The sequence below is a fragment of the Columba livia genome, chromosome 1 (genome assembly GCF_036013475.1).
Source record: "Columba livia isolate bColLiv1 breed racing homer chromosome 1, bColLiv1.pat.W.v2, whole genome shotgun sequence".
Lineage (NCBI taxonomy): Eukaryota > Metazoa > Chordata > Aves > Columbiformes > Columbidae > Columba > Columba livia.
In genome coordinates this window covers 128,686,035-128,711,973 of record NC_088602.1, presented here as the reverse complement: position 1 = coordinate 128,711,973, position 25,939 = coordinate 128,686,035, and the positions used below count along the sequence as shown (strand labels likewise).

The window sequence follows — 25,939 nt, the reverse complement described above, 5'->3', positions numbered from 1 at the left end:
TAAATTGTTCTTTCCCTGACATCAATTTTCATGATTCCCCTTGGGAGTGTAGTATCTTTGTCAAACACGTCATCATGTGCTGTCAGTTGTGGTTGAAATAAAAGCAGTTCAAGCTGCTGGGAAGGACTGACAGGTGGATGGATAGCATAATCACAGAAACCTTTTCCTTCCCTGCATGTTTTACAGAGATCCATTCAAAGCTAGCCAAAAGGTCAACATGAAGGAAATGAATAAACCTTGTTAGGTGAACTGTCCCTGCAGTGAACCTTATATGGAAGCATTCAAATTTTCCCAGGTACAGCTGATAAACCAATCAACCTGAGTTATTCACACAACTGTGTAAGTATTATAGCTTGTACTGCATGAGAAAACATAGAAATTAGTTAGTTGCTGTTAGCACCTAACAACAGAATCACGTGTGGAAGATGAACAGAAAAAATCTGTTTTCACAGATGAGACAGAGCTGAACAGTTTGATGCTCATCAAGGCAGAGAAACGTCTTGGTCTCCACAAAACAGATGCCTCTGAAATTTTTTGATCAAAAATGAAAATACCTACAGCTTTGAGCTGTCTGCAAGATTAGGAATCGGATGGGCAGTTCTCAGGATCTTTGCTTTGGATTTGGGTAATCCAAACTATTTTCCAGACCATTCTGCCTTTTTCTGCAAGTTAGGTCCCTTTTCAGAGCTGTTTATGAAATAGAATTAATGGATAAACCTCCAACACCAACATTTTTCTTCTTGATGGGAAACACTTTCAAACCAATACTAAAAGCTACTGCATATCATGTCCTTGCAACTAAAAGGAGATGAACAGACATCGTGTTAGACGCAGCAGTTCTGTTCTGAGAAACAGTCATGTAATTTAAGCTAAAGAGGTACTGCAAAATGAAACACATCTGATTAACACAATTTTAAAAAAATCTCATAGCCCTGTCTCATTTGCAGAACAAGCATCAGCCAATATGAACAGCAGCAATGGGTTTATCCTCATTCTCCACTGGTTCTCTGAAGTGCAGAGAATGTGTCCCCAGGGGCCTCATTCAGCACAGTAGGTACAAAAATGTCAATATGAACCAAGGTAGCAGCCCTTTTTTTGCTGGCCTATAGCCAACAGAGGTAATGTGCAACAGGCAATTTAATATGTTGCTCTCCATATGTGTTTAAATTTGTCTCTGTGGCCAGCATGTCACACGGGCACTGTCCTAGAGCATAAGAATACCATTAGTTGTGATATCTATGTCCCATAGTTTTATCTTTACCAGTGGGAAAGAAGAACCATCCCAAATACTCCTCGGGAGTCAACAAGCAGATCACAATGCACCTTTCTCACCCCAGGGACGCCGTTGGTCCATCTCCGGGGTGGCAGCATCACTGCCAACATGATGTCAACAGGCCAAGGCAAGAGTCCACCACTGCACCTTTGGTCCCACTACCATTCCCCAGCCAGCAGGACCAGTCAGAGCGAGAAGCAGAACAAGAGCCTGCTCAAAACACCAACACATAGGGGCAGCAGCAGTTTGTCAGCTCCAGGCTCCACTCTTCTTACCTGTGACCCAGCTGTCACTCTGGCAGCCCCAGAGTATAAAACCAGGTGGCTACATCCTTCCCCAGCACAGCCACCATATGCTCAGCCACAGTCCCCAGCAGCAATCATCAGAGTCAGTCAGGATGGACTGCTGCCTCCTTCTCACCATCCTCCCCAAAAATCAAAGTGTTGGAGTTTCCAGTGGCAGTGATGCTCTAGGCCATGACAGCGGCCTCCAAGTCATAGCAGGTTTTCTTCCTGGCAACACAAGCCACTCTATGGGAGGCAATGGGTAAAGGGCTCTCAGTGAGGGGCTTTTCATTCTCCTCAAGCCCCTCCAGGTGCTGGGTATAGACGTGACACCAACTTCTGTCTCACTCCTCTTCCCAATGCTGCTCTCCTCATTATCATCCCCTTGTTTGCCCTGATGAAGCTGGTATTTCCACAAGCCCTCTCCTGCAGAGCTGCAAATGACAACTCCCTCTGCCAGTGAGTCCCCATCCAGATAGTGGGGGAAGAGCATGGCATGAAGAGCTGTAGAGTCCTTTATCATTCAACATTAGGAATCTTCTTGTACATCCACAGCTCCTCAAGGCATATTCAGGGCTTCCTTTGCTGAGCCTGGACACTTCTGAACTGACTGTTTTCTGGCCCAGGAAAGAGTCATTACCCTTCCAAACAGTGAAGGATGGAAGTGGTCACAACAATACCCTCCCCACCCAGGGGAACCTCACACAGAGAGGCAGCGGGCTGCTTACAGTGAAAAATTGTTACCCCTCATTCTTCTGTGAAGGCCCAAGCTGTGGGTTCACCCACTTTTGCACCTTTGGTCACTCCAGTCAGCACTGTATTCAAAATCCTTGGCCAGTACAGGGACAGACCACTATCTTTGATGAGACGGACCCTGCCTGAGGAACTACTCCCTTACCAATCCATTCTTTTCCATGCCAGTGATCCATTGCAGCTGCCAAAAGTGCCTTGGCTCCCTTCAGATGTACAGGCCAGTGAGGGAGAAACTGTTCTCAACCCTAGAAAGCCACCAGCAGGACTTCAGGTCTCCTCACCAGACAGAGAAACACAGCTCCATAAGCAGCTGTGAGAAAGACATAGCTCCATAAGCAACCATGGGAAGACATGCAGGTACTGAAACTCCAGGGGCTGAGCTCACCAGGTGGAGGTGCCAGCACCAGTTGGCAGGCCCTGGACCTGATTGCCCAACCCTGTACCTGTACCTGCCAGGGTGAGGTCACAGCTAACTATCACAACCACCATCATCCCCACTCCTAAGCCCACCCCATAATTTTCTCTGCTGCCCCATCCACACCTACATGGAGCAACCTTCAGGGGGTACTTGCTGTTCATGAGGCCGCTCTGATCCCCAAAGGGCTACCCCACTCCCTCTCTTGCTGTCATCAAGGGGAGACTCGTTGCTCTCTGCCAGGTGCAGTGGCTGGGCTGGGGACCTTTACTTAGTAGGAAAGGGACAGAAATGTCACAGGCCACCACAGGCTTCTGGGTGCTATAAGGACCAGGGGCTCACACAAGTCCACAGGTTCCTCAGACCCATCGTGCCAAGGGGTGAGCTGTGCCACCTGATGAAGACTCATTGCTCTGGAAGAAGATGCGGCTTACCTTTGCTATGGCAAAGTACAACCTCATCTTCATCAGTGAGGACCCTGTTCAAGGAGGGAAGGGGACCCAGAGGGCATAGTGCTTCCCTGTACCATGGGAACCACAGCTCTGGCTGCAAAACTTGCTGGTATATAGCACTGCTGGTACCACTGACACCAACACTGCTGGCCAAAAGGTTCCACACGCCCCTTCTCTCTGCTTCCAAGTGAATCAGCTCAAAATCCCATCATTAAACCCCATGGGATAGAGGTAAGGTCCCTGTAGGGGCAGGGTACTCTCCTTGCTTTGGGCAGGAGGGTTCTCCATTGTGTTCCTGCAGAAAACATTCACCAATATAACTGCCAAGCCTAGTTGCTGCGGTGGTAGACAAACATGGTCTACTTTAGCTGCCCTGAGGGTAAAGTCTTATGCCACTACCCCTGATGGACCAGCAACCCTTTTCACCTTAGATGTGCAACCCAAAGTGCTGGAAGTCACCGGGGACATCCCCATCACCTGATGGACCTTTCGCTTTGTATGGAATGGGGGTCAGTAATTCAGTTGATGTCTGTACCTTAAAATGAAACTCAGTACATTTATAATTTTTCTAGCTTATATTTGCCTTCTTTCTTGGTCTGGTTCCTCCCAAGTGCTATTCCTGGACAGGGTCTTTAAAATATCCCACTGAACTGGACTGGTAGGGGTAGATATCAGGCCACAGCAGGTGTCCACATGAAGATCACCCTGCTGCAAACTCCATAAACCTGACTATGCTCTCTCCATCTCAATTTGAGTAGCAGAGCATGAGCCACTCATGGCTGAATGGCATCTGTTTCACACAACAACTTGTTGTAAGCTTATTCTTCTAACATCACCATCCATGGTGCTTGCAACACCACCTCCTATAGGATGAGGCTGGCCTACTAACAAACTGATAAAGAACATGAGCTTTATAGCAGCCTCCCAGGACCTCTGAATCAACATAAGAAAGAAGAGCCATCCTTTCCCTTGTCTCAAAGGTGTTAAAAAGTAGAGCAAGAAGTTGTGGGCCAAGTTCTTCCCCTACAACTACATGATGGCACCAAGGCAGTAGAGGAATGTGGCAGAACAAACAGGATACACTCAGGCTGGAAGGCAAGCTGGTCTCAGGAATTCAGCGGGTGCCACATGCACCAGGGGAAGCTGTGGGTCCTGAAAGAATCCTAGAAACATCTTGGTTGGAAGAGACTCTCAAGATCATCAAGTTCAACCGTTAACGAAATATTGGCACTAAGCCGTGTCCCTAAGAACATAATCTATGCATCTTTTAAATACGTCCAGGGATGGCAACTCCATCACTTCCCTGGGCAGCCTGTTCCAATGTCTGACAACCTTTTATGAAGAAATTTTTCCTAATATCCAATCTAAAACTCCCCTGGCACAAAGTGAGCCTATTTCTTCTCATCCTATCGCTTGCTACTTGGGAGAAGAGACCAACACCCTCCACACTACAACTTCTTTTCAGATAGTTGTAGAGAGCGATAAGGTCTCCCCTGAGTCTTCTTTTCTCCAGGCTAAACAGCCCCAGTTCCCTCAGTCACTCCTCATAAGACTTGTTCTCTATACTCTTCCCCAGCTTCATTGCCCTTCTCTGAGCTCACTCCAGAACCTCAGTGTTCAAGAAGTTCAGGTCCAGAACACCATTGTCTGGTTGTGGACCCAGCTCCTTTGTGAGATGGATCATGGCACTGGCTTCTTCCATAAGTGAGGTGACAAAAATACATTACTTGCATCCTTACAAAGGGTATTGCTTCTCATGTGGGTCCAGAGCAGAAGTGAGAAGAAGGAAGGACTTCATGTACAAGCCCACTTTCTGTTTGGGTAACATTAATTACTGCATTTTCTGTATTCTGAGCAAAAGTGCCCCAGGACCTACTGAAGCTCCTTCCTACTGTGGCTGAGATCTCAAAAACTCTCCACCATATGCCCAGTAGCAAAATCCTGGCCCCTCCCAAGGCTGCCAGGCTGAGCCTCTCAGAAGTGAATAGATTTGCTTCTCATGAGAGAGAAGCATGAGTGTTCTTCTGCCAAAAACACTGGGATATCTGCAAAGGGATGGACTGCTGCACAGTATTTCTCCTCACCACAGATTACAGCAAAAGCTCTCATGTAGCTCAAGTCCGTGCTGGTATACGTGGCCCACTCAGACCAGAGCCACATGATTCCAGCCCAGAGTATGAAACTGTGTATGATCTAAGACCACAGAGAGCGTCTGTCATTAACTCTCTTCCTTCCGGTCCCCCCAACCATTAGTAAGTATTTAATAGAAGATAAAATGGTTATTTTACGGGGACTCTGAAAGCATTCCATTTCAACTCCTGCTTCATGGGCTTTTTCCAGCAGCTGTGTATAACCGCAGAGTGCTTGTTAAAGCTCAACAGGGTACTCTTAGCTTCAGAAGTGGGGTGAGTCAGGGCTGCCCTATTCCAGCCAATGCCCTTCCATCACTATAGAGTTCTTCCCCTGTATTGTGTGTTAGGGCAGATGGGCCTGCTGTGCACAGAACTAAAGTTGTGTGTAGTCATGTGGGTTTGATCCCACCGACATGCCTCCTCACACTCTGGTACCCAGAACACCTGGCACACATGGGTCAACCACATCATCTTTCTCTGCCAAAGTCAACTGAGTCAAGAGGTGTCGTCACCTGTTTGGAAACAGATGCTAAGAAGGCAGCTAGCAACCTCCCAGCTGCACTCCATACCAGTAAGGCACATGCTTCTTGCTCTGAGAGCCTTCCTCTGTGCTGTCTGCTACTTTCTGGCTACTAGCTAGGATAAGAGGGAAGTCAAGGTGTCTGAATAGCTGCAGAGGTGGTCAGAAATGATGGAGCAACTTTTCCTTCAAGGATGGTTCTGGTCTTGATCAACCAATGAGTGCTGAGCATGTTTCAATACTACATCAGTACCTTTTGCCCTATTCCTGCAACATGGCCCAGCCTCCAAGAGACAGTACTGGACTTGTGGATGGTCTTTTATGCTTCAGACAGTCCAGCCTGGATTGTGCTGGCATGTGCCTTCCCCCACCATCTCTGAGACGTCTGTAATTCTATACCAGTCTCTGGCAAGACCTTCTTGAACTACTGGTGTTTTACAAGGCCCTCCTCAGAACTTGGAAGTTCTCTGGACCAATCAAGTCCCTCACGATCACCAACAAGGGGGAATCTTCCTGTTCAGCTCCATCTGAACAAAGCTCACCTTCGAGTGCAGGCAGAAACCTCATCACTGAGGTCATTCCTGCACCATCACTAAAACTGGGATCAGGGAGTCTGGGTCAACTCCACACTGCTTGTCTTGTATACAGTGTAGAACACCCAGATTATGCCACCTTCTCCTACCTCAGGCAAGTCACACAGGATGGCAGTCCCCTTCAACACCTAGCTCCATGGAGATACCTCTGAATATTTGGCCTGTGACCCTCTGTCCAACTCACACACCACTTCAGTTAGTTCTGAATAGCCAGATGACCTCCCTTGAGAATACCTCTATGCATTCATGAATCAATTGCTCAATTTTGCCCCCTAACATGCAACCACAATACTTGCTTGTAGGATCACTCATTGCCAGGAGAGGATGAGAAACCCTTGTGGCCAGTTTCTACTGTGAGTTACTTGCATGGAACGCTGGGAACATCAGCTGGAAAAATCCTCCATCAAGCAGAAGGCACACGTTTGTTTACAGTACCCCCTGACTCAAGTCTCTTATGCAATGAGAGGGAGACTGACACCTCTGTACTGTAAGCATGCCAGTCTTCTGACTCCTCCAGTACTTGTTAACGAGATTCTCGTTGCACTTCTCACTTCTTTACTTGTACAGTTCCCATCCCAAGATCTACTGAATTCTGGGCCCTCTTTATCAACTTCTCCACTTCTCACCAAACTGGCTATCTCCAGCTTCAGGAAGAGGAAAACCCAAGATCCCAGAAACTAGCAGTGCTACTTCTATTACTTTGTTCTGGGCAGGGCATCACTAGATTGCCTGGATACCATAGAAATACAGATGTGCTTTGCTCACAGTTCCTCTCTGGTTCCCTGTTTTCCTGAGTTTAGCCTATCTTTACCCTGCCCTCTTTTCTCTTATGTTTTTTTTTTCTCCTTCACTCCCCCACTCAATCTTAGTGATCATCTTTTCTTTTTTTGTTGTTTTTCTCTTTGTCTTCACCCTCTTCTTTTTTTTTTTTTTTTTTCCCCGGGGGATGGGCACGGTGGGAAAGTAGGCATTTAGCAGTCCTTTGGGAGATATCAGCTTGTCCCTAAAGTGGGAGTGGAAACAGTAGTGATATTTTCCCAGAAAACTTGTCCTAGCCTGCCCAAATTTATACGTAAAGTAGTTCCTGAGACAGAGATGTTGCATATGTATTTAGCCATCTTTCAAGGAGTTTTCTTCTTTTCATCTGTTCACTTCTTAAACAATGTAAAACTTTTTGTACTTATAGAATCCTATGTCAAGGAGTTCCACAATTCATCTCTGCGTTATATGAAGTAGTACTGTCTTTTGTGCAAGTACTGGCCACTTGCTAATTTCATTTGATGTCTAGATTCTGTTCTGAAATAGATAATGAAATATTCTTCCTTCTTAATTTTCTCCATGCTGCTCATATCACAAAGAAAATTCATTATTTTATAGATATCTGTCATAATTTTCCCTTCCCACACTTAGGAAATCCCTATCTATTTAAATGGCTCCTCACATATAAGCCACAGCATACTTTTGTTTGCCTTTGCTGCCCTTTTCTGAACCTTTTCCAGTTTGATTCCTTTCTGAAATGGGAATGGGCAATTAAGGACAACAAATTGTATTCTAAATAAGGTTGTAGTATGATTCATGCATAGCATAATGCTGTTTCTCATTTAATTCTCTGTTCTTTCCCTAATTACTAACATTTGATTGGCATTTTTACTGGTACTGAGAATTAAGCTACCCATTATAACCCCAAGATCTCATTCTTGCATGGAAATAGTAAACTCAGAACCTCCATCGTTGCAAATGTAACACTAGAATTGCTTTGCCTGTGTGCATCATTTTACATTTATCTACATCAAATTTCACCCATAATTTGAACACCAAGTCTTCTGATATTGCGAAATCCTTTTGTCAGTCTCTGCATACACTTTTTTGTTTGCTCCCCCAAATGATCACTGCTGTTATCATACTTTGGTACCTCATAATTTACCCCCCTTTTTCATATACAGCATGGATATGCACAAATCTGAAAAAACGTCCCCATGAAAAGTGGCCATTTTGTGCTAATCCTTCTTTCCTGTCTTTACTGAGCTACTTAATAATTTCAGGAACTTCCCCTTGATTCAACAGCAGATTCATGTCTTTAACAGCCTGGGCTGAGTAACCTTCACAAATGTGCTTTGCAAATCCAAGTAGACTATAGCCATTGGATGTCCTTTGTTAATATGCTTGCTGACCCCTTTTAAGACTTCCAAGGTGTGATATCCCTTAACAACAGTAGTCTTAACACTTCCTCAGTATATCTTATTTATTCATGCATGCACTAATTCTGTTCTTTAGAGTAATGTTTTTAGCTTGCCTTCTCAGAATATCTTGTTTACTAGTCTATAGTTTCCCAAAGCTCAGAAACATTTCAAAAACTGGTATCACGTGACCTACTTTCCAATTTCTTGTACCAAAGTAATTGGAAGGCATTACAAACCATCATAAGTAGTTCAGCTCTTTCAGCCTCAGATTTCTCCAGAAGTCATGCCTGAATACCATCTAATGACTTGTTACTCTTCTGTCTACCTGGTCTGCAACCTCATTTACAGAGGCTTTCATTTGAAACTCATTTTCCAATGCATCCCCAACAAGGAAAAGTTTCCACAACTTCCTCCATAATGAACAGATACAAAAGTGTTCTTTGGTTTTTTTTTGAGGCTGGGGAAGGGGGAAGTGGTGGTGATGTTCTACTATGATCTTAATCTCTCTGAGTCACTTGAAAACTGAAATATCATGCACTAAATCCTTGTAATCATTGCACAAGGCAATGATTTGTCTTTTATTTGTTATTTATTTATTTATGTATTTATTTTATTTATTTATTTGTTTATTGTGTGTTATTTGTCTTTTACAGGCTCTTTGAATGGCTCTTGAAGTAAACATTAAATTTGCCACCAGCAACTCAAGTCCTTGTCACTACTGAATTTCCTGCCTTCACAGCCTCTTTGATTTTCCTCTGACTGTCACAGCTTCCTGCTACCATCCTGGCCAGTGACTGTAAATGGTCGGTAGTATAATCCCTAAAACTGTTTCCCAGGAGGAATGTCACATGCAAGGTATTGGGATCACCAAACTATTTTCCCCAATTTAGTAAATCAATTTTGCACTGAAACTTTCTCCACAAGCCACATCTGATCAGTATCTGTGGATGCAACTACATCTTCCCAGGGTAAACTATGTTTCTTTTAAATGTCTAGTATACTCCTGGACTTGAGAATTTGAGAATTAAAACTCACAAACATCCCAATCATCTAATCTGACCTCCTTAAAATACGAGAAGTTAAATTATACTTTCTGCTGCTCTGCTTGAACTATAACATTATTTATTTTTTTTTTTAATTTTGATTTTTATGTGCTCAGGTGACAGAAGACTCAGTATAACTCTTAGTAAATTGTTCCAACAGTTAAGTATTTTTGCCATTTGATTTTTTGCCTCAGTTCCAATATGAATGTATCTGCCGTCCTTCCATCACATCTTAACTATTTTCTGCTAAGTTGAAGAGTCAGATGGTTTGAGGGGCTTTTTGCTTCACTCGAACTCTTAGAGACTGTCATTGAGTCACTTCTGTAAGTTTTTGTTCATGGTGCCATGCTTATTTTCTGGCTGTTCTTCACTTTAGCAGTACTTCTCAAAGCAATAATTATAATAGAATTAGACAAAGGAGACGAAAAACCATTTTTTTACAGGGACCAAATGCAGAGAAAACATAAACTTCTCTCATCCTGTTCAATGTTCAGCTCAAAGAAACACAAGATCTTTTTCAGCTGCAGAATCACAATAATAGCTATTGATCTACTGGTTATCTGTTCAAGTATCTATGATCTTTTTCAGTGTCACTGCTTTCTAACATAGAGCTCTGGTCCGGCAAATACTGTTCTCACTCTGTCTCTCACTCTGTCATTAGATATATGAACTTGTATTTGGTTATATTGAAACACACACTGTCAGTCAAGATTCAGTACTCCAAATTAATCAAACAATTCCATATCAGTGGTTTAGCCTTTTCATTTGTATTGTAATTTTTTAGCAATCTTCCAGTCTTTGTAGATTCTACCAAGTTTATCAATATTTTAGATTTCCCTCAGGATTTTAAAGAATACGTTAAAATCAGATGGTACTGACAACTGTATTAAGAAATGTGGGACCACATAGGAAAGACAAACTTTTCAAAAATTATTCTTTCTTTGTTGCTATTTTGCTATCTATTGAATTTTGATGCACTTGAAATTTATCCTATTCATATATTACTAATCAAATAATCATGTGGTACTAAGTTGTTTACTAATTGACCAGTGTTTTTGTGTTTTATGGATCTAATCTTTTAGTTCCACTACCATGGTTGTAGGTAAAAGTACTTCTGTCACTGACATACTTGGCTGCAGGGAGCTTCATAAAAGTCACTAAATGAAGCTAGCTTGACAGGATCAGTTTTGCATAAACCCATTCTGACTGGCAAAGTTTTGACTTTTTATCCAACTGCTCAAAAACTCTTGAGTGCAAGTTTTCTTGAATTAGCTGTTGTGTCAGTCTAAAATCATGGTTGTTTGCTATTGGAGAGTGTATCCTTATGAAATGAGGTGAAAACTATTTTTCTCCTACCTCCCCAAGAAAGCACACCTAAAATATCTATTGATTAGTTCACTTTTTCTGCTTCAATACACATCAGCCTATAGAAGTCAGACTCCCAGCTCTATCATGCCAATCAAATACTATTCAATACACCCATTTTCCCCATCAGCTCCTTTGTCATAATTCTCTCATATTACCATCCATAAGAGGTCACAAAGTCAATATGTTGTCCTTTAGTTCTGTTACTCAAAATCACATCTGTTGTGTTATCCAAAAAAAAAAAAAAAAAAAAAAAAAGTCTTAGGTCAGTCAGCAGCATGCCAAAGACTGTTTTCTTAAACTAATGACCGTTGCTCATACACTTACCTTGCAGAAGAGTTTTATTATGGTCTCCTTATGAAGCTAGGCTTACGTGATCATGCTGGTTTTAGCACTCTCCCCATAACAACTTTGTAACCACTGGCCTATTTCAGTACCTTGACAAGAGAGAGAGGGGTCTCAGAGATCATTACTTCCTGACAATTGACTGCTAGGTCCAGGAGACAGTCTCTGTTGAGATCCTTAGTGGCAGAAATAAATTCTTATCCCAGAGTGCTTTAGATGAGTTTTTAAAGTGATCAGGTTGAGAACTGCTCACAAGAAGAAAGGCCAGATGCAGAAGAAGTAGGAGGGATGAAGTGAGACTAAGCACAAAGCAGTCTGATCTGGAAGGAAAAGTGTCCCTTCGTCCTTCTGCATGTCCATTCTGCTTGCCTCTCACCCAGGTAAGAGAGGAACAAGATATCCGAATGCCTTTCTTCATGTATTCCCACTCTTTTACCCACATTGCCTATGAAGTGGAGGTTTCTACACAGAGCTCTGTGTTCCTTCCCCTTCCAGCCATGTGCATGCAAGTAAATTAATATATCCCTAATGCCACGACTCAGTTTCCTTCTGCATTACCATTTCCCCTCCTAGGCTTCTCCCTCTCTTTCTTTTCACTGGCTTGCTTATATGTTGCAAGTGAAGGAGGGAGGAACTGGACACTGGGTCCCTTGATGTGATGTGTATATGCAGACTGGATGTCTCACTTTTTCACACTCCATGTGCACAGGCTACACTTGTCGTACCAGATCTCACCCCACACACCTTCAGATCTGTCTAGAGGGAAGAGTAAGGAGAAAAATGAAGGAGATGTTCACTGATTGCTCCAGCTGCTTACCCCATCTCCTGTCAGTCTCCTATCCCGCTCCCCTGGGGTCCTCTGGCAGAACAGAACTGAAGCAACAGGTCTAATCTAACTCAGAAAGGCAACCACTCCAGGCTTTAGATCCTAAGCATAACATTACAGGATAATTCATGTTGGAAGGCACCCATCAAGGTCCAAACTCTTGCTCAAAGCAGAGTCAGCTATGAGGTTACACCAGATTACTCAGGGCTTTATACAGTCTGGTCTCGAAAATCTCAAAGAATGGACACAGCACAACCTCTCTGGGAAACCCCTTCCAATGCTTGACACTACTCACAGTCAAAAAGTTTTTCCTGATAGCCAGTGCGAGCACCTCTAATTTCTCTTTCCTCACACTCCAAAAGTACTGTTAGTTTTTAATTTCTTGGAATATTTTTCCACCATTTTATGTCACTTCACAAAAAAAAAAAAAGTTTGCTGCAGGCTTCTGTGCAAAGGCATGAGACAAATAAGAGACATCACCAAAAAAAAAAATGGAGAGCAACCTTGAGCTTAATAGGCTTGACGTTTCTCTTCATTTAAATCCATGCATGGAGAGAGATCTTGTCACACTAGTCAGAACAGCCAATATTAGATGTTTAAGCTGTGGTCAAAGGTACACTTGCAATGCATTCAGACCTCTATGGAGGCCTGAAATCTTAAATCTGGCTAATTCCGTTGCTGATGGTAATCAAGCTGTTCTTTGCGTTTAGTTTGCACTCAAATATCTACAAGTTCCCAGCTGGATTTTGCAGCCTTAACTGACCAGCAACCTCAGTGAAAACCTCCTTTACATTCACTGAAACTGTCCCAGCTATTATAAGAATCACTAGGCAGCTCTCTCAGAACTATAATAGGGTAATTTTTACTAATATATAGATCTGACTTGTAGCTATTATCAGAGACAGAAGCCAGGTGCAATGCTCATTGCATAATTGCTATCATGCCATGTAACAGAAAGTACATATATGACACTGAGGTGTGAGTGGATGCACCTGTGGAGAAGGTGATTATGTATCAATTTAGCCTTTTAAGATCACTTTTCAGCTTTTCATACCCCCGGAAATCCTAATCTGATCACTGTCATTGTGATTTCTGGTGTCCTCTGTGACTAAAAGATATTATATGACTCCATTTCAATTTTACACATATGGAGCTGGTCTGTTATGACACTCTCAATTACTTTTACCCAGGGAGGAATAACCAGAAAACTCATATTTAGGAAATCAAATGTAAACTTGCACATCACTAAACATGTGCAAACTATAACATCTAACTAGATCATAGTAAAATGCCCTGGCAGGAGATAGAGAAATGAAGTGGCTTGCTTAAAAATGGAATGGAAAAAGGCCTGGAGCAAGCTCAGGGTACAATCCTGCACTGGCCATTGTGTGGTAAGTAAACTAAATGTGACTGATCACAAACTTTCTGTCACTAATTAAAACCTCCCAAATCCTGAGTTCAAATCTGCTACCTGCAAATTCCAAGGTAAAGCCAATACAAGCATACCACCCTCCTTCTACATCTAGGACCTACCTGGTCTTTGAAAGGCCATACAGAGCCTGTATATTGAACTACTTCTGCAAAAGTCTAACCAGATAACACTGTACAGCAAGAACCCGAATTTCTATTCATGTTAGGATGTTAGTTTCCAACCACATCCTGGAGCTCAGACCTAGCACTTTTGCCAAAATAGGTCTGAAGAATCTTTCCAATAACTCCAGGAAGGCTGGAGTGAAAAATCTAGGTTGCCAAATAAGAATGGTTCTGAACCAACCTCCTTAAGTGGAGAAATCCAAGTCAAACTCAAGGATCCCACCTTCACCCTGTCCAACCTCTAGGACTCAAAACAGATGAAGACCCTACTGAAGAAAAACAGTGTAAAAATTATACAGGAAGAACTATTACTGCATTTATATCTGACTCCCATAGGGATCAGAATCATGGTTGTGCAATCACCAAACACACACCTCCATAACATGAGGTCAAGGAAAATTCCTCAGTTAACTGTATAAATAGTCCCTACTCTCACCATCTAGAATGAGCATATATTGCATAACCCAGAAGTCACTATAGTATGGAAAGTCCAATATCTGTACCATTAAGGTCTATATTTAAGAAGTGAAATTTGCAGAGTGAATTTTCAATTATAATTATGCCATCATCATTTTAATGCATAGATGCTCTTTTATATTTTCATCTATACCCATAGATCTGTATGACATTTATACATATATATATATGTACAAACATGTACTCTCATATATACATATGTATGAGAGCGATACTTGCAATAGCTCAGTTATACAAGACGTTTTTGTAACAGATTCCAGGTCCCAAATCATTAAAATGCTGCCATGCATGGGAACAAACACCTGTGTGGTTAAGTATGACAGCTTAACCACATTTTGGAGTGGAGAGTGGATGCTACTAGATGCCTGTTTTTTTGTGGGGAGAGGGACACAGAATTAACGCTGCTAGTTCAGACACACGTTGACAAAAGGGGTATAGATAATTTGCCAGCTAACAGGATGATAATGCCCTTGCTAGTGTGTATGTGTGGAGGATATGGGAAAGGCAGGAGATGGAGGCAATACACATTTTCATACGCTATAGGACACAGATTCACATGAGCTTGAAGGATCTTAAGGGAAATATTGAAGTGATCTTTGCCATGTGGACATTACAGAAGACATAAGAGATTTCTTTAGGTCATGAGGATATTTGAGACCAGTGAGAGACATAGGCTAGATGTGGGAATTAAATCCCAGAGTAGAAACTGGAGTCTGTAGTTTAAAGTTTGCTGCTGCAGGAGTAGATGGTTCCCTGGAAGTGCTCACAAAGGGCTTTCTAAGAAAGTGTCACAGCACCAGGCTTTGTCACAGTCCCTCAGATTTATTCAGGGGAGGTGGTTCACTTCTCTTGCCCTTAGAGGTTTGTTTTTCCCACAGATGTCACAGTGTCCATGTGCTTCGTGTAAAGGCTTGAGAGACATGTATGACCAAATTTGCTGTGTTTTTCTCTCAGAGATTGTTGTAATGGCTCGAATGACACATCCCCATGTAACTGACGGCTGTACATGTGGTTTGCAAGAAATTTTCCTGTGGGGAGGAAAGTGTGCCACAGGACACTACTTTTACCTGTAGAAACCTGCGCTTAAGGATCGAAGGGTTTCTTGGTATCGGCGAATGTGTAGGCGGGGAGAGCTAGGTTACACAGCTTAAAGGCTTGAGATCCTCTACTGTAAAATGTGCATGGCCCACTGGAAAGATGCAATTCCTCCTACTGTGTCACTTCTATGAGAGGGAAGGGATTCAGTTCTGTTTGCTGTTCTCCATTGAAGTCTATGCAGGGGGAAGCGGGGGCAGGGGGAGGAAAAGACGTGCAGATCATGCAGTGTTATGTATTCTCGGATAACAATAAAGCACTACCGAGCAAAGAAGGCAGCCGCCGGCCTCCTGATCCCGCTTACGGAGGCACGCCCCGCACCCACCCCATTTTCCAGGGGCATCGCACTGCCCCACATGTTCCGCTACCTTCTGTCACGGGTGACACCAGGAGATGTACCCCCAGCCCCGGGCAGGACCCGCAGTCCCGCTTCCCCTGTCCCCGCTGCCAGCACCTAGGCCAGCGGCCGGGGCTCCGCGGCGCTCCGCGCCTACCGGCGCTGCCCGCCGCGCCGCGCCACAGGGGAGCGGGGCAGAGGGAGGTGGGGAACGGTCGTGCACACCTAACGGCGCTGGACGGGCTCTGGGCAGCCGGAAGGGGGGCTGTGAGGGGCGACCCGCCATACGCTGTAACAGAGGCCGTCGTGCCATTACCCGGGCGGGGGCCGCGACTGCCCGAGCCATCCTCGCCAACGCCTTACCCACAGTGCGGGATCCGATGCAGCCCATCACTCCGGCAAGCCTCCGGGAAGAGGCGACAGCCCCAGCAGCGAGGAGGCGGAGAAGGAAGGGAAGGGGGGAGGTCGGAACGGAGCTGGTGTCTTCAACGGGAAACGCCGGGGTGGCCCAGCCGGGACCGGCGCGGGGTCATGGTCAGGTACGAGCGCCGGGTGCCCGCCGGGGCGATGTAGGTAGGAGGGGCGCCCGCGGGCCAGGCTGTCATTTGCTCCCGCCGCGCCTTCGCGCTTTGTTCCGCTCCCCTTGTGGCTCCCTCTCCGCGGTCGCGTCCCTGCCTCCTCCGTGTCCCCCCCTCCGCCCTCTCCCCCCTCGGCGACTCTCCGACGGGGAGGCGGGCTGAGATTGGGTAAACAGCTCCGGCCCAGCAGAGCCGCCCCGATTGGCTGCCGGCCTCCGCGGCCCGGGGAGGCAGGGCTGGACCGGGCCGGACCGCGCCGTTCGCCCTCGTGGGGCTCGGGACGGGGCCGGCAGCGGAGTGGAGGTGAGGGACAGCCCGGCGGGCCGGTGGCGCGGTGCGGTGTCCCTCCCGCTCGCCGGGGGAGCGGAGCAGGGCGGGAGCCGGCACAGGTGAGCGGCGCAGCAGGCCGGGGACGGGGGGTGTCGAGCAGGTGGGGACGGGAGGAGACTGAAGGGGAGCAGGAGCGTGCCCGGAAGAAGACGCGAGGGGCGCGGGGGCGCTGGGGATGGAGGTGGAGACGGGGCGGGCGGGGCCCGGCGCGGTTTCCCGGTAACTACACTTGCCGCCCCGACTCAATTACCGGCAGCCCCCTAGCGGCCACGCTGCGCCTCCCGCGGGACGGGCCTGGCGCGATCGCTCACTCTCGCTGCCGGCTGCGCCGGGGCGGGCGGCCCCGTTCCCGGGGAGTAACTGCGCCGCGGCCCTTCGGGGACTGCGGGAGCCGCCGAAGGGCGGGCAGCTGCGGACCGCGGAGCGGCCCTGGTAACGGGCTTGGCCGGGGGGACGGTGATTCCTTGTCTGATCTGCCCTTTCTGGAGCCCCGGGGAGCTGTGGGTGAAGGTGTGCGGCACTGCCCTCTCCCCATCATCCTGCAAAACGGTGAAAGAAGGAAGCTCAACCCTGCAGAAGATCGTTGAGGCCTTTCCTGTGTCTTCCCTTCTAACATAGCAGTGAGGAGGGATCTCTGCAGCTGGAGAAGGTGCTGTTATATCTGTTCCCCTCACAGCTCAAATTTTTCCTTACCTCATAGCAGCAGCAGCAACAGGTAGCATCCTCCTGGCCCGCTTCCCCTGCACCACGGACTCTCCCCAGTCTGCTCCTTCCACCTTCACCCTCTGAAATGTTCATGATTTCTCCCTGTCCCTTTGGGTTTCCTTCACCCCAAAAGCTTCACTGATCCCACCAGCTTCCTTCCACGAATTTCTAGTAACAGCAAATTGAATTTTGCTCATCCCAAATGAGCCATTTTATTCTTGGGCCTGGGGCCTGGAAAATTCGGTTTCTGTTAGCATTGTTACAAAGTCACTCATGACAGCTGAACAGCCCTGATTAACAGCAGTAATAAGGAATAGGTAAGTTCATTTGTTTTTCCATTTACAACTTACAGTCAGCCTAAGGAATGAAAAAAAGATTATTTTTAAAAAAAGGACTTCACATAAAGCATATTTTGCCTGACCCCCTGAAACAACAGGCAGGAAGTCTACTCACAAAGTCAGTTTGCAAACTAAAATTTACATAGGAAGAACATAGGCAGGAAAAAAAAAATAGCAATGTCTGAATATAAGCAGCTATCATATCTTTTCCCTTCTCCATGGTATTGATGATTTACTGTGTGACTATGGTGAACATGACACTGCTGCGATGTAAGAGATTATAATCTCCTCCTGTCTGGGTGCCTGAAGCCAGTGAAAGTCTGCTGTGGTGCTATAATGCTTATCACCGGATACAGCACATTAGATCTCTGCTGAGGGTGAAGTCTTCCACAGCTAGAATTATTTCCCTATTTCACTACTCCTTCCACATCCCCCATGTATATCCAAACCTATTAGTTTTCATCCAGTCTTTTTGAATAACTCACTAATGATATTTTTCCTAATGTATCAGCACTCTTGAAACCCAAGTTGTAAAAATGCTGAGAAAATATAGATCTGGTGGAACTTCACGTGCATTAGAGATGTTTCAGCACATCTGAAAAGCGAATCTGTGTTGACTTCCAGGTCTAAATGCAAGCAAAAGGAAAACAAAAGCATATTGGAATGAGAAGAGTGGTATACAAAGACAGAAGGCCTCTCTCAGATACATGTTTTGTAAGTTAGTGGCTGCCCAGCCAACTGTTGTCATCTACAGTCTTGTGTTGACAGATTGATCAGGACAGCTGTCCTCAGTAGTTTCACCACAAACCCCACCAAACAGCATTTGCATCCCATCCTAGCCTGATAAGAGGTATTACTGACACAGCTGTGGGCAATTTCTTTTCCTTTGTTCAGAGAAAGTCTGGTTTCATCTTAATCCACTTATCCCCCTCACCCACTCAATTGAAAACTGTTTTCTCTGTGAATCTCCTTCTGCACTGTGAGTGATCTCTGCCCCACTTGCCTTCTCAGTGAAGATTTCAAGTAAGTCACACCACTGACTCATTTTATTCCCCTTGCATGATGCTTTAGTTTGTCTATCACTTTGTCTCAAGCTCAAAGTCATACCCCAGGTCCTAGGAAGTGCATAGTTGATTTAATCAAAGGATAGAGTCTTCACTATCTTGGTTCTTACTCGTATATTTATTCATTATGGACCTTGTGTACATAAATCTACATATTTAAAGTAAATTTCATTCTCATTAGAAGCTGGGAAAACTTTATTAGACTATCAGCTATCAGTTTTGACACAGCTGCTTGACTCTTCCACACAGTAGTTTCCATGCAACAGGGAGCTCATAATCAGTGGATAGTTTCTAGTTTTTAATAAGTCTATAACTAAATTTTACTTCCTAAATTCAGTTCAAATACAATGTTTATCATACAGTAGCATAAGGAAACAGTAGCTATTTTACATTCTGAAGAAATGTATGATTTCATTAGAATTATCATGTAGTAGGGAAGTGACAGACTGAATCTTTGAACAAGGGACTAACACAAACCACAAATCTAACTGTCCCACCTCAGTTTCTGTCCTTGCTCTTCCTGAGCAACAGTATTCCCACTGCTGCTGCAAGGAACAGGAGATAAATTACAAAACATTAGTTTCTGACAGGCTCTGAATAGTTTCTCTAATCATTGCAAGTACTTTCTTAAACAATTTCATTAGGAAAATATGTACAAAATACATTCTGTATAGTGCTGATTTAAATGCTGGTCTGAAAGATCTTTGTAAATGGAAGTTTTCCTACAGGGTTAGGAGATGGAAACATTTAAGTACCTAGAGATGGAAACAAGGAAGGAGCAATAGGAGACAGCCATTTGCAGCCTCCTAAATTATTTGTATGATGAGTGCGATTACATGCCCCTCTGTTTATTGCAGAGCTGTTGACCTCCCCATCCACACACCCTGTGGTGAGAGACATGCTGGGCAAGAAAGAAGGAAGAGCATGCCTGTGTTTGAGCTGTCATGGGTCGCTGCTGTTAGGAACTTCTGTTTGCAGAGAAAAACTTCAGGGCTGCCCGAACTAGGTCAAGGATGCTGCTGGTGGAAGGTCAGCATAAAGCTCCCTTGACCTTTTTACTCCCCTCTTCTGCACCTTTGACATGAATGCCACAGAGCAATTGACTGAGATGCCATAATCAACTCATTAAGCCTGTGCTCCTAGGTGCATACTAATTGGTTTTGGGGCTGAATGCCAAGGTGAGTTGGGAAGAGACAAGGATCCAGGCTTCCAGTGGTCCCTTCCTCCCACACCCTGCACACAGGCAGAGTGGTCACTCTGGGTCTGAGCAGAGATGGGTGGGGGAGGAAAACATATTTCCAGCAAAGCTAAAGATAGTGACCTCTCGCCTGGTAGAGGGTCTAGTAGCAGCACAGAGCAAAGCAGTTTCAGAACAAGCTCTGATTTTTAACATTTTGTTCCAAATCCACATTGAAGCACCTCCAGTGTAACCCTGAAGAAAGACTTATGCTGAAAATTGTTAACTTTGCTTTTTAAGAGAAGCCCGTTCAGCATTATTTTTCTTTTCTATAAGCTACTGATTAATCTAGTAAACCTATTTTTCATGTGTTCCTTATAGTTATATATAAATATACATATAAATATAAATATATTTTAATATTTAAATACCAGAACAGTTTCATCCTAAGAAACACTGCTTATAAAGTACAGAGCTATCATCACTGTCATATCTGCTTAGTAAAATTATTCTTTTCATCAATCAGTTATCAGGGATGCAGATTAAATGACAGTGAGTAGTGTGCACCTGTCACCTCCCATAGCTGCCACTTAAACCAGTTAAAATGAAAAAAATTACCAATATAAATCTTGCCGCCTAATGTTCCACTTTCAAGTAAATATTGCAAACCCACAAATAATTAAAAATGTCTTCCTTCTGTCTATCATTCATACTAACATTACTTCCTGTCCCCAGAGGTCTCACTGGCAACCATGCCCATCCTCCCATGAAAGGCTCTGGAAAACGATTGTTCACCTTCTCCTTCTCTGATCCTTTTAAAAATCCTTATTTAAAATCCTGTGGCCCCACCAACTACTGTCGCAGAAAGACATGGAGAAACTTCGTACATGCTTCTTGCAAGATGTGTCTTCAGCTGTTGAAAATATACAGAGGCCTATGAAGTTCATGAGTAGGAGATGTTTACAAAAATAGTATCTGTATCAGAATGTCCTCCGGGGACTGTTGCTCCAATATAATTTTCTGCTGGCCTCTTGCCACTGGCAGTATGGATTCCTCAGTGAATGCTGCTTCTGCCAGAGATCTCTATAATTGCTTCATAGTAATGATGGAGTAGATGCCACAAGAGTTAATTCTACATCAAGCTGTATTAGCTACTCACACACTCATAGGATTTTCCTGTGAACTGACAAGAAAATGAGAGAGCAAAATGACTCATAGAGTTGTTCTTTCTTGTTCAGAGCTCCTTTGGTGCAGGAGACAAACAAAGTCTTTTTATGAGGTTCAGGGACTGAAAAAAGCAGTGACAATTTAGTTCAGATCCTGAAACTGGTGTAACTTATCTGACATGAGGGGAAAGTTGCATCTTTTCAAGCTGGGAACATACTTGAGGCTGTGTGAATCAACTGAAGATTAGAAGGGACAATAACTGGAGATATACATGTAGGATATGTCTGCATTACATGTTGTGACATAAGCTCATTATTACCTATACTCACATCTGAGCAAATGTGACCTTGTTCTGCCTGCACCCAAAGGTCATAAAAAAACTTTATGAGAGCATATTAATTCAATGCTGAGACAGAACAAATCAATCCACCTTCTCAATAGTGTATTTACCAAAAGATCCCCCAGGGTATTTTGTCCCATGTCACAGAATCACAGAATGTTGGGGATTAGAAGGGACCTTGAAAGATCATCTAGTCCAATCCCCCTGCCGGAGCAGGAACACCCAGATGAGGTTACACAGGAAGGTGTCCAGGCAGGTTTTGAATGTCTCCAGAGAAGGAGACTCCACAACCTCCCTGGGCAGCCTGTTCCAGTGCTCTGGCACCCTCACTGAGAAGAAGTTTCTTCTCAAATTTAAGTGGAACCTCTTGTGTTTCAGTTTGAACCCATTACCCCTTGTCCTATCATTGGTTGTCACCGAGAAGAGCCTGGCTCCATCCTCGTGACACTCACCCTTTATATATTTGTAAACATTGATGAGGTAACCCCTCAGTGTCCTCTTCTCCAAGCTAAAGAGACCCAGCTCCCTCAGCCTTTCCTCATAAGGGAGATGCTCCACTCCCTTAATCATCTTTGTTGCCCTGCTCTGAACATGTTGCTGAAGAGAGGTAATGGTGAGCACCAAAAGATTATTTTTCCTCTTCATCCACATACTGAGTTCTCAAATTGGCCTGTGCTGCCAAACTAGAGGCACATGCTTTGAATATCCTGGCATCATCTACTGGAAACTCAACACTGATGGAGTGTCACAAATTAAGGACAATCTTATTCAGAGGTATGAAAATTGTTGATGTTAGACAGACACCTTAAAAACACACTCATTTCAATGCAGGTTGAATTAAAAAAATATATCTGAAACAAATTTTAATAATTTCTACAGTGGAGAGGTATGTCACCCCAACACATAAAAAGCATGCAGGCAGGGGGCTAGCTGTAATCTAACAACAGACAGTATTCCTGTATCTGCTTTGATGCAAAATCCCTGCTATGTGACCTTACTTATTTGGCAGTATTCTCTTAAAATACAATCACCTTTCTTTAAAACACATAGGTTTGCCATATCGGTACACAAATAAATGTTCGGTGTTCATCATTCTTTTCTCACCTTATCTTGATATTTGCCTTCTATTAGTTTCCATTAGGGATTTGTAGCTTCCTGGTTTTTTCAGAACAACATTACTGTTTTGCAGATTTTTAGCAAGTGTAATATTTTCACAGCATCTTCATCCATGTTTGATTTCTATCCACAATCAGGCAGAAATGTCATGTTCCATCCTATATATGTTAAATAAAGTCTCATCTTTCATGCCATTCCCATTTCAAGACTTCACAGAAAACAAAGAAAAGGAATTTACCATCTGGAACTGTGGTGGTGCAGTTTGTTCTGTTAGCATTTCACTGATGCCTTTGTAGCACACTGACCAACTGCAAGTGATCAGGCATCACCTTCCATTTGAGCATGGAGAACCATCTCTCTGAAACTGCAGCTCAGTATCAAAGAATTAGCAAGTCTAGGCTGTTTTATCTGTTACAAAATTCACCCACTCAGCAATACCATTCTGGTGAGTATCTTTCATAAATCTGTTCTGCATCCTCCTATGTCTTTACCTTGCATCTAAACCAGCTAAATGCCTGTTTATATGAAATTGCTCTGAAATTCTGGTTTCTTCTGCCATAGCCTGAGGTTTTTTCCAGTGGCACATGAAATGGGAAGATGAGTGAGTTCACAGATAAAGGACTCTTTTCCATTCCCTCCCTGGCAGGAAGGGCTCAGCAGGTGCTAACAAATGTGGAGGAAAAAAAAGAAAGGAAATTCTGGGAATGTAAAAGAAAGGGAACTTGGCTCTGGCAGCCACACTAGAAGTGGACAGGTTCCTCACCATCAAGCAGGTAGTGCTGAGAGAGGGGGGTCTGAGGAGGTTGCTTTGGAGGCTCAAAAAGTATACGTGTTGTGCACTAGGAAAGCAGACACCACCAGTGACATAAATATGGTGTATATTAGGGTGCAGGCACTTTTTGTGCAGTCTGAGTCTTATTTTGCCTTTCTAAAAATGTTTACTTCATTCTCTACTGAATGTCTGTTTTCCAAACAGTGAAACATACAGCAGTTACTCCTCCTAAATGTCACTTGAATTTATACTAGTGATGCTGCTCAAACTGTATTTTAAAAAATAATCTGCAAACAGTTAATGTGCTTTTGAAGCTCCAAGTGTTATGTAAAAAGGGACAATATTTTTAGCCTTACAAAATATCAGTTGTCATCTCCTCTCTCTCTCTGATATATTTGCTATGGGGGACGAGAAGCTATAGATATTGACTCTTCTAAAATAAGGGGATTTTTTACTGTATTATGGTTTTAGAGTCATACAAATCTTAATAAAAACATACATAAATACCCAAAAGCTTAAAATCAAGTCTGAAAACTACTTTTTTAAAAAGCTAGTGATTCTGTCCTCACTGCTGAATTCTTACATCTGAAATTATAGCATAATGCATACAGAAGCAAAATATCGACTTAAATGGTTCATTCATGCACTGACAGAATGGCCTTCATATTTAAAAAATGTCCAGAAAGTACCCTCTGCCATATAACATAGAGCACACAGCTGCTGTCAGCAGGCTCTGGCAAACCAACACTGACTCAAACTATTTTTAGAATCAAGTCAAGCCTGCTGCTGTTTCTGGAGGATCTGAATACATCTGCAGCTATGCTGCATTCCATAAGCAATATGGTGGGATCTGGATTGCTTGCCTCTCTGCTCATTAGAGATGACTTTTCCATTCCCATCTGTGTTTACAAGTCTTCTGAGGTCAAATGTTTTCACCCACTGATAACCTCCTTATAAAGTACATTTGGGCCTTGCGTCTTTCTCTGTTCTCCACTGAAATTTGAGGAACAGGATCTCAGAAGAGGCTGCATTGCTACCTGTTCTTATTGTCTTGCAATCGTTGACATCCTGATGATACCCTCAGGTGCTTCTGGATAGGAGGCAGCCCGTACCAGAGGCAGGCCAGGAAAGGAGAGCATCCCATCCTCAAACCTGCTGTGATCACAGCTGATCCTTGAAAAATATCCCCTGCCTTCTGGGTTTTGTGGCACTGATGCAATTCAAGAGGTGGCCATTAGAAACTGCAGGAATAATAATGTTAATGTTGCACCACACAGTAAATGGAGGCATATGTATTGGTGCTGGGCTAAAGCAAAGGCCCTGAAGTCCATGTACAGGAAAGTTCAGGAAAGACAATAGCCAATAGTCTGGGCAGCATTATGTCCAGCAACTGGTAGCCTTACCACCTCCCACACATATGAAGTAGTGCTAGTACCTTGGAACAAAGCAGCCATCCCATGAGGATATCTGCTGACCAGAAGGACCTTCTTTAACACTGCTCTGCTTTTGTACTGGCAGGTGACTGCTGTTTTTTCTTAAACTTGGTTGACTTTGTGACTGGCCAGCAACTGCAGTTGGGTACTCCTGCCATGAATCTCTAGTGTTTTTAATGCGCACAAGTACTTTTTCATAGAATTGTTTGGGTTGGAAGACACCTTTAAAGATTACCCACGCCAACAGCACCCTGCCATGGGCAGGGACATCTTTCCCTAGATCAGGTTGCTCAAAGCCCCATCCAACCTAATGAGCAGTGACTTTTCCTTACCCAGCATCTTTAACATTCAGCCAACCCTGTTCTGTCCATGTTTTTGACAGAAAAGCAATTTTTAGGGTAGACATACATTGATCCAATATATGTGTTTTTTCTCAGTATAACACAATGATCAGCCATCGCAATGCTTAAAAAAGTTTCCTATTTCTCTCATATAGTAAGGGTCTGAAACATAAGGTGCAGTTAATGCAAGAGCATGTATGCATTTTAGGGGACCTTAGCTTTTCTCTGCTTTCACAAAAGGCTGCTCTTCCTTTCTGTCTCCCCAAAGCTGGTTTTAATCTGCAGTAGGTAAGGTAACATTTATCATACTTTCATATTTACTAGTCCTTCCTCTGTTTACTGACAGATGGAAGAAAGAGTTGAAACAGTTGTAAATGAGAAGAGGTCTAGTCTCATGGTCCCTCAAATCAGATAAATAATTGCTATGTTTAGGAGACTGCAATTCTTCAGGCACAGGGTACCAGCTAGGTAACATGAAGTTTCATTCCTTGCTTGGAGATGCAGGGATTGTTTCCAAGTCAAAAGCAAATACAAATGGAGACTCTTGGGCTCTGGTATGTTCTGGTAAGAGAGCAGAGCAGATAGGATGCAGCAGGTACAATACAGGCTTCTCATCAGTGCCAGCTTAAATACTCTAATGAGGGAGTCATTCCAGCCTGTATATCAAGCCAGGAGCCTGAGAATATGGAACATGGAAGATTCAAAGAGAGTCTACAATTTAGTGTCCTTCTAATCTTGACAGCAAGCTAAGGTTGTTAAGTTGAATTTAGGCTTTTGGCACCCAAGGGCTGGTTGTCTGCAGTGACGTCAAGTATTGAGGAGTTAAGACAATGAATAGCATCAACCAGACCAGACTTCCATCCATATTCTTCAAAGCATTATGCCTCTCAGTACT

General features: G+C 43.9%; 2 protein-coding genes across 11 annotated transcripts in view; one reads left to right on the top strand and one right to left on the bottom strand.

The window, feature by feature from the left end:
* Window positions 1–25,939, bottom strand: part of FAM131B (family with sequence similarity 131 member B) — a 55,828-nt gene that overhangs the window by 22,424 nt on the left and 7,465 nt on the right. For 2 of the 5 annotated variants that reach the window (XM_013368291.3, XM_065028686.1), the window contains exon 1: window positions 16,047–16,249. The exons of 2 other annotated variants lie outside the window; for them this stretch is intronic. In XM_013368291.3, coding sequence (XP_013223745.2) covers window positions 16,047–16,074 — 28 coding nt within the window. In that variant the 5' untranslated portion in view covers window positions 16,075–16,249. Of the gene's footprint in view, window positions 1–13,955; window positions 13,975–16,046; window positions 16,250–25,939 lie in introns of those variants that run through there. One more of the 5 variants, XM_065028705.1, reaches the window with a different exon arrangement.
* Window positions 16,091–25,939, top strand: part of ZYX (zyxin) — a 29,436-nt gene continuing 19,587 nt past the window's right edge. For 2 of the 6 annotated variants that reach the window (XM_065028628.1, XM_021292635.2), the window contains exon 1: window positions 16,430–16,650. The gene's annotated coding sequence lies outside the window, so the exon portion shown is untranslated. Of the gene's footprint in view, window positions 16,223–16,429; window positions 16,651–25,939 lie in introns of those variants that run through there. The other 4 variants (XM_065028622.1, XM_065028635.1, XM_065028644.1 and 1 more) reach the window with 4 other exon arrangements.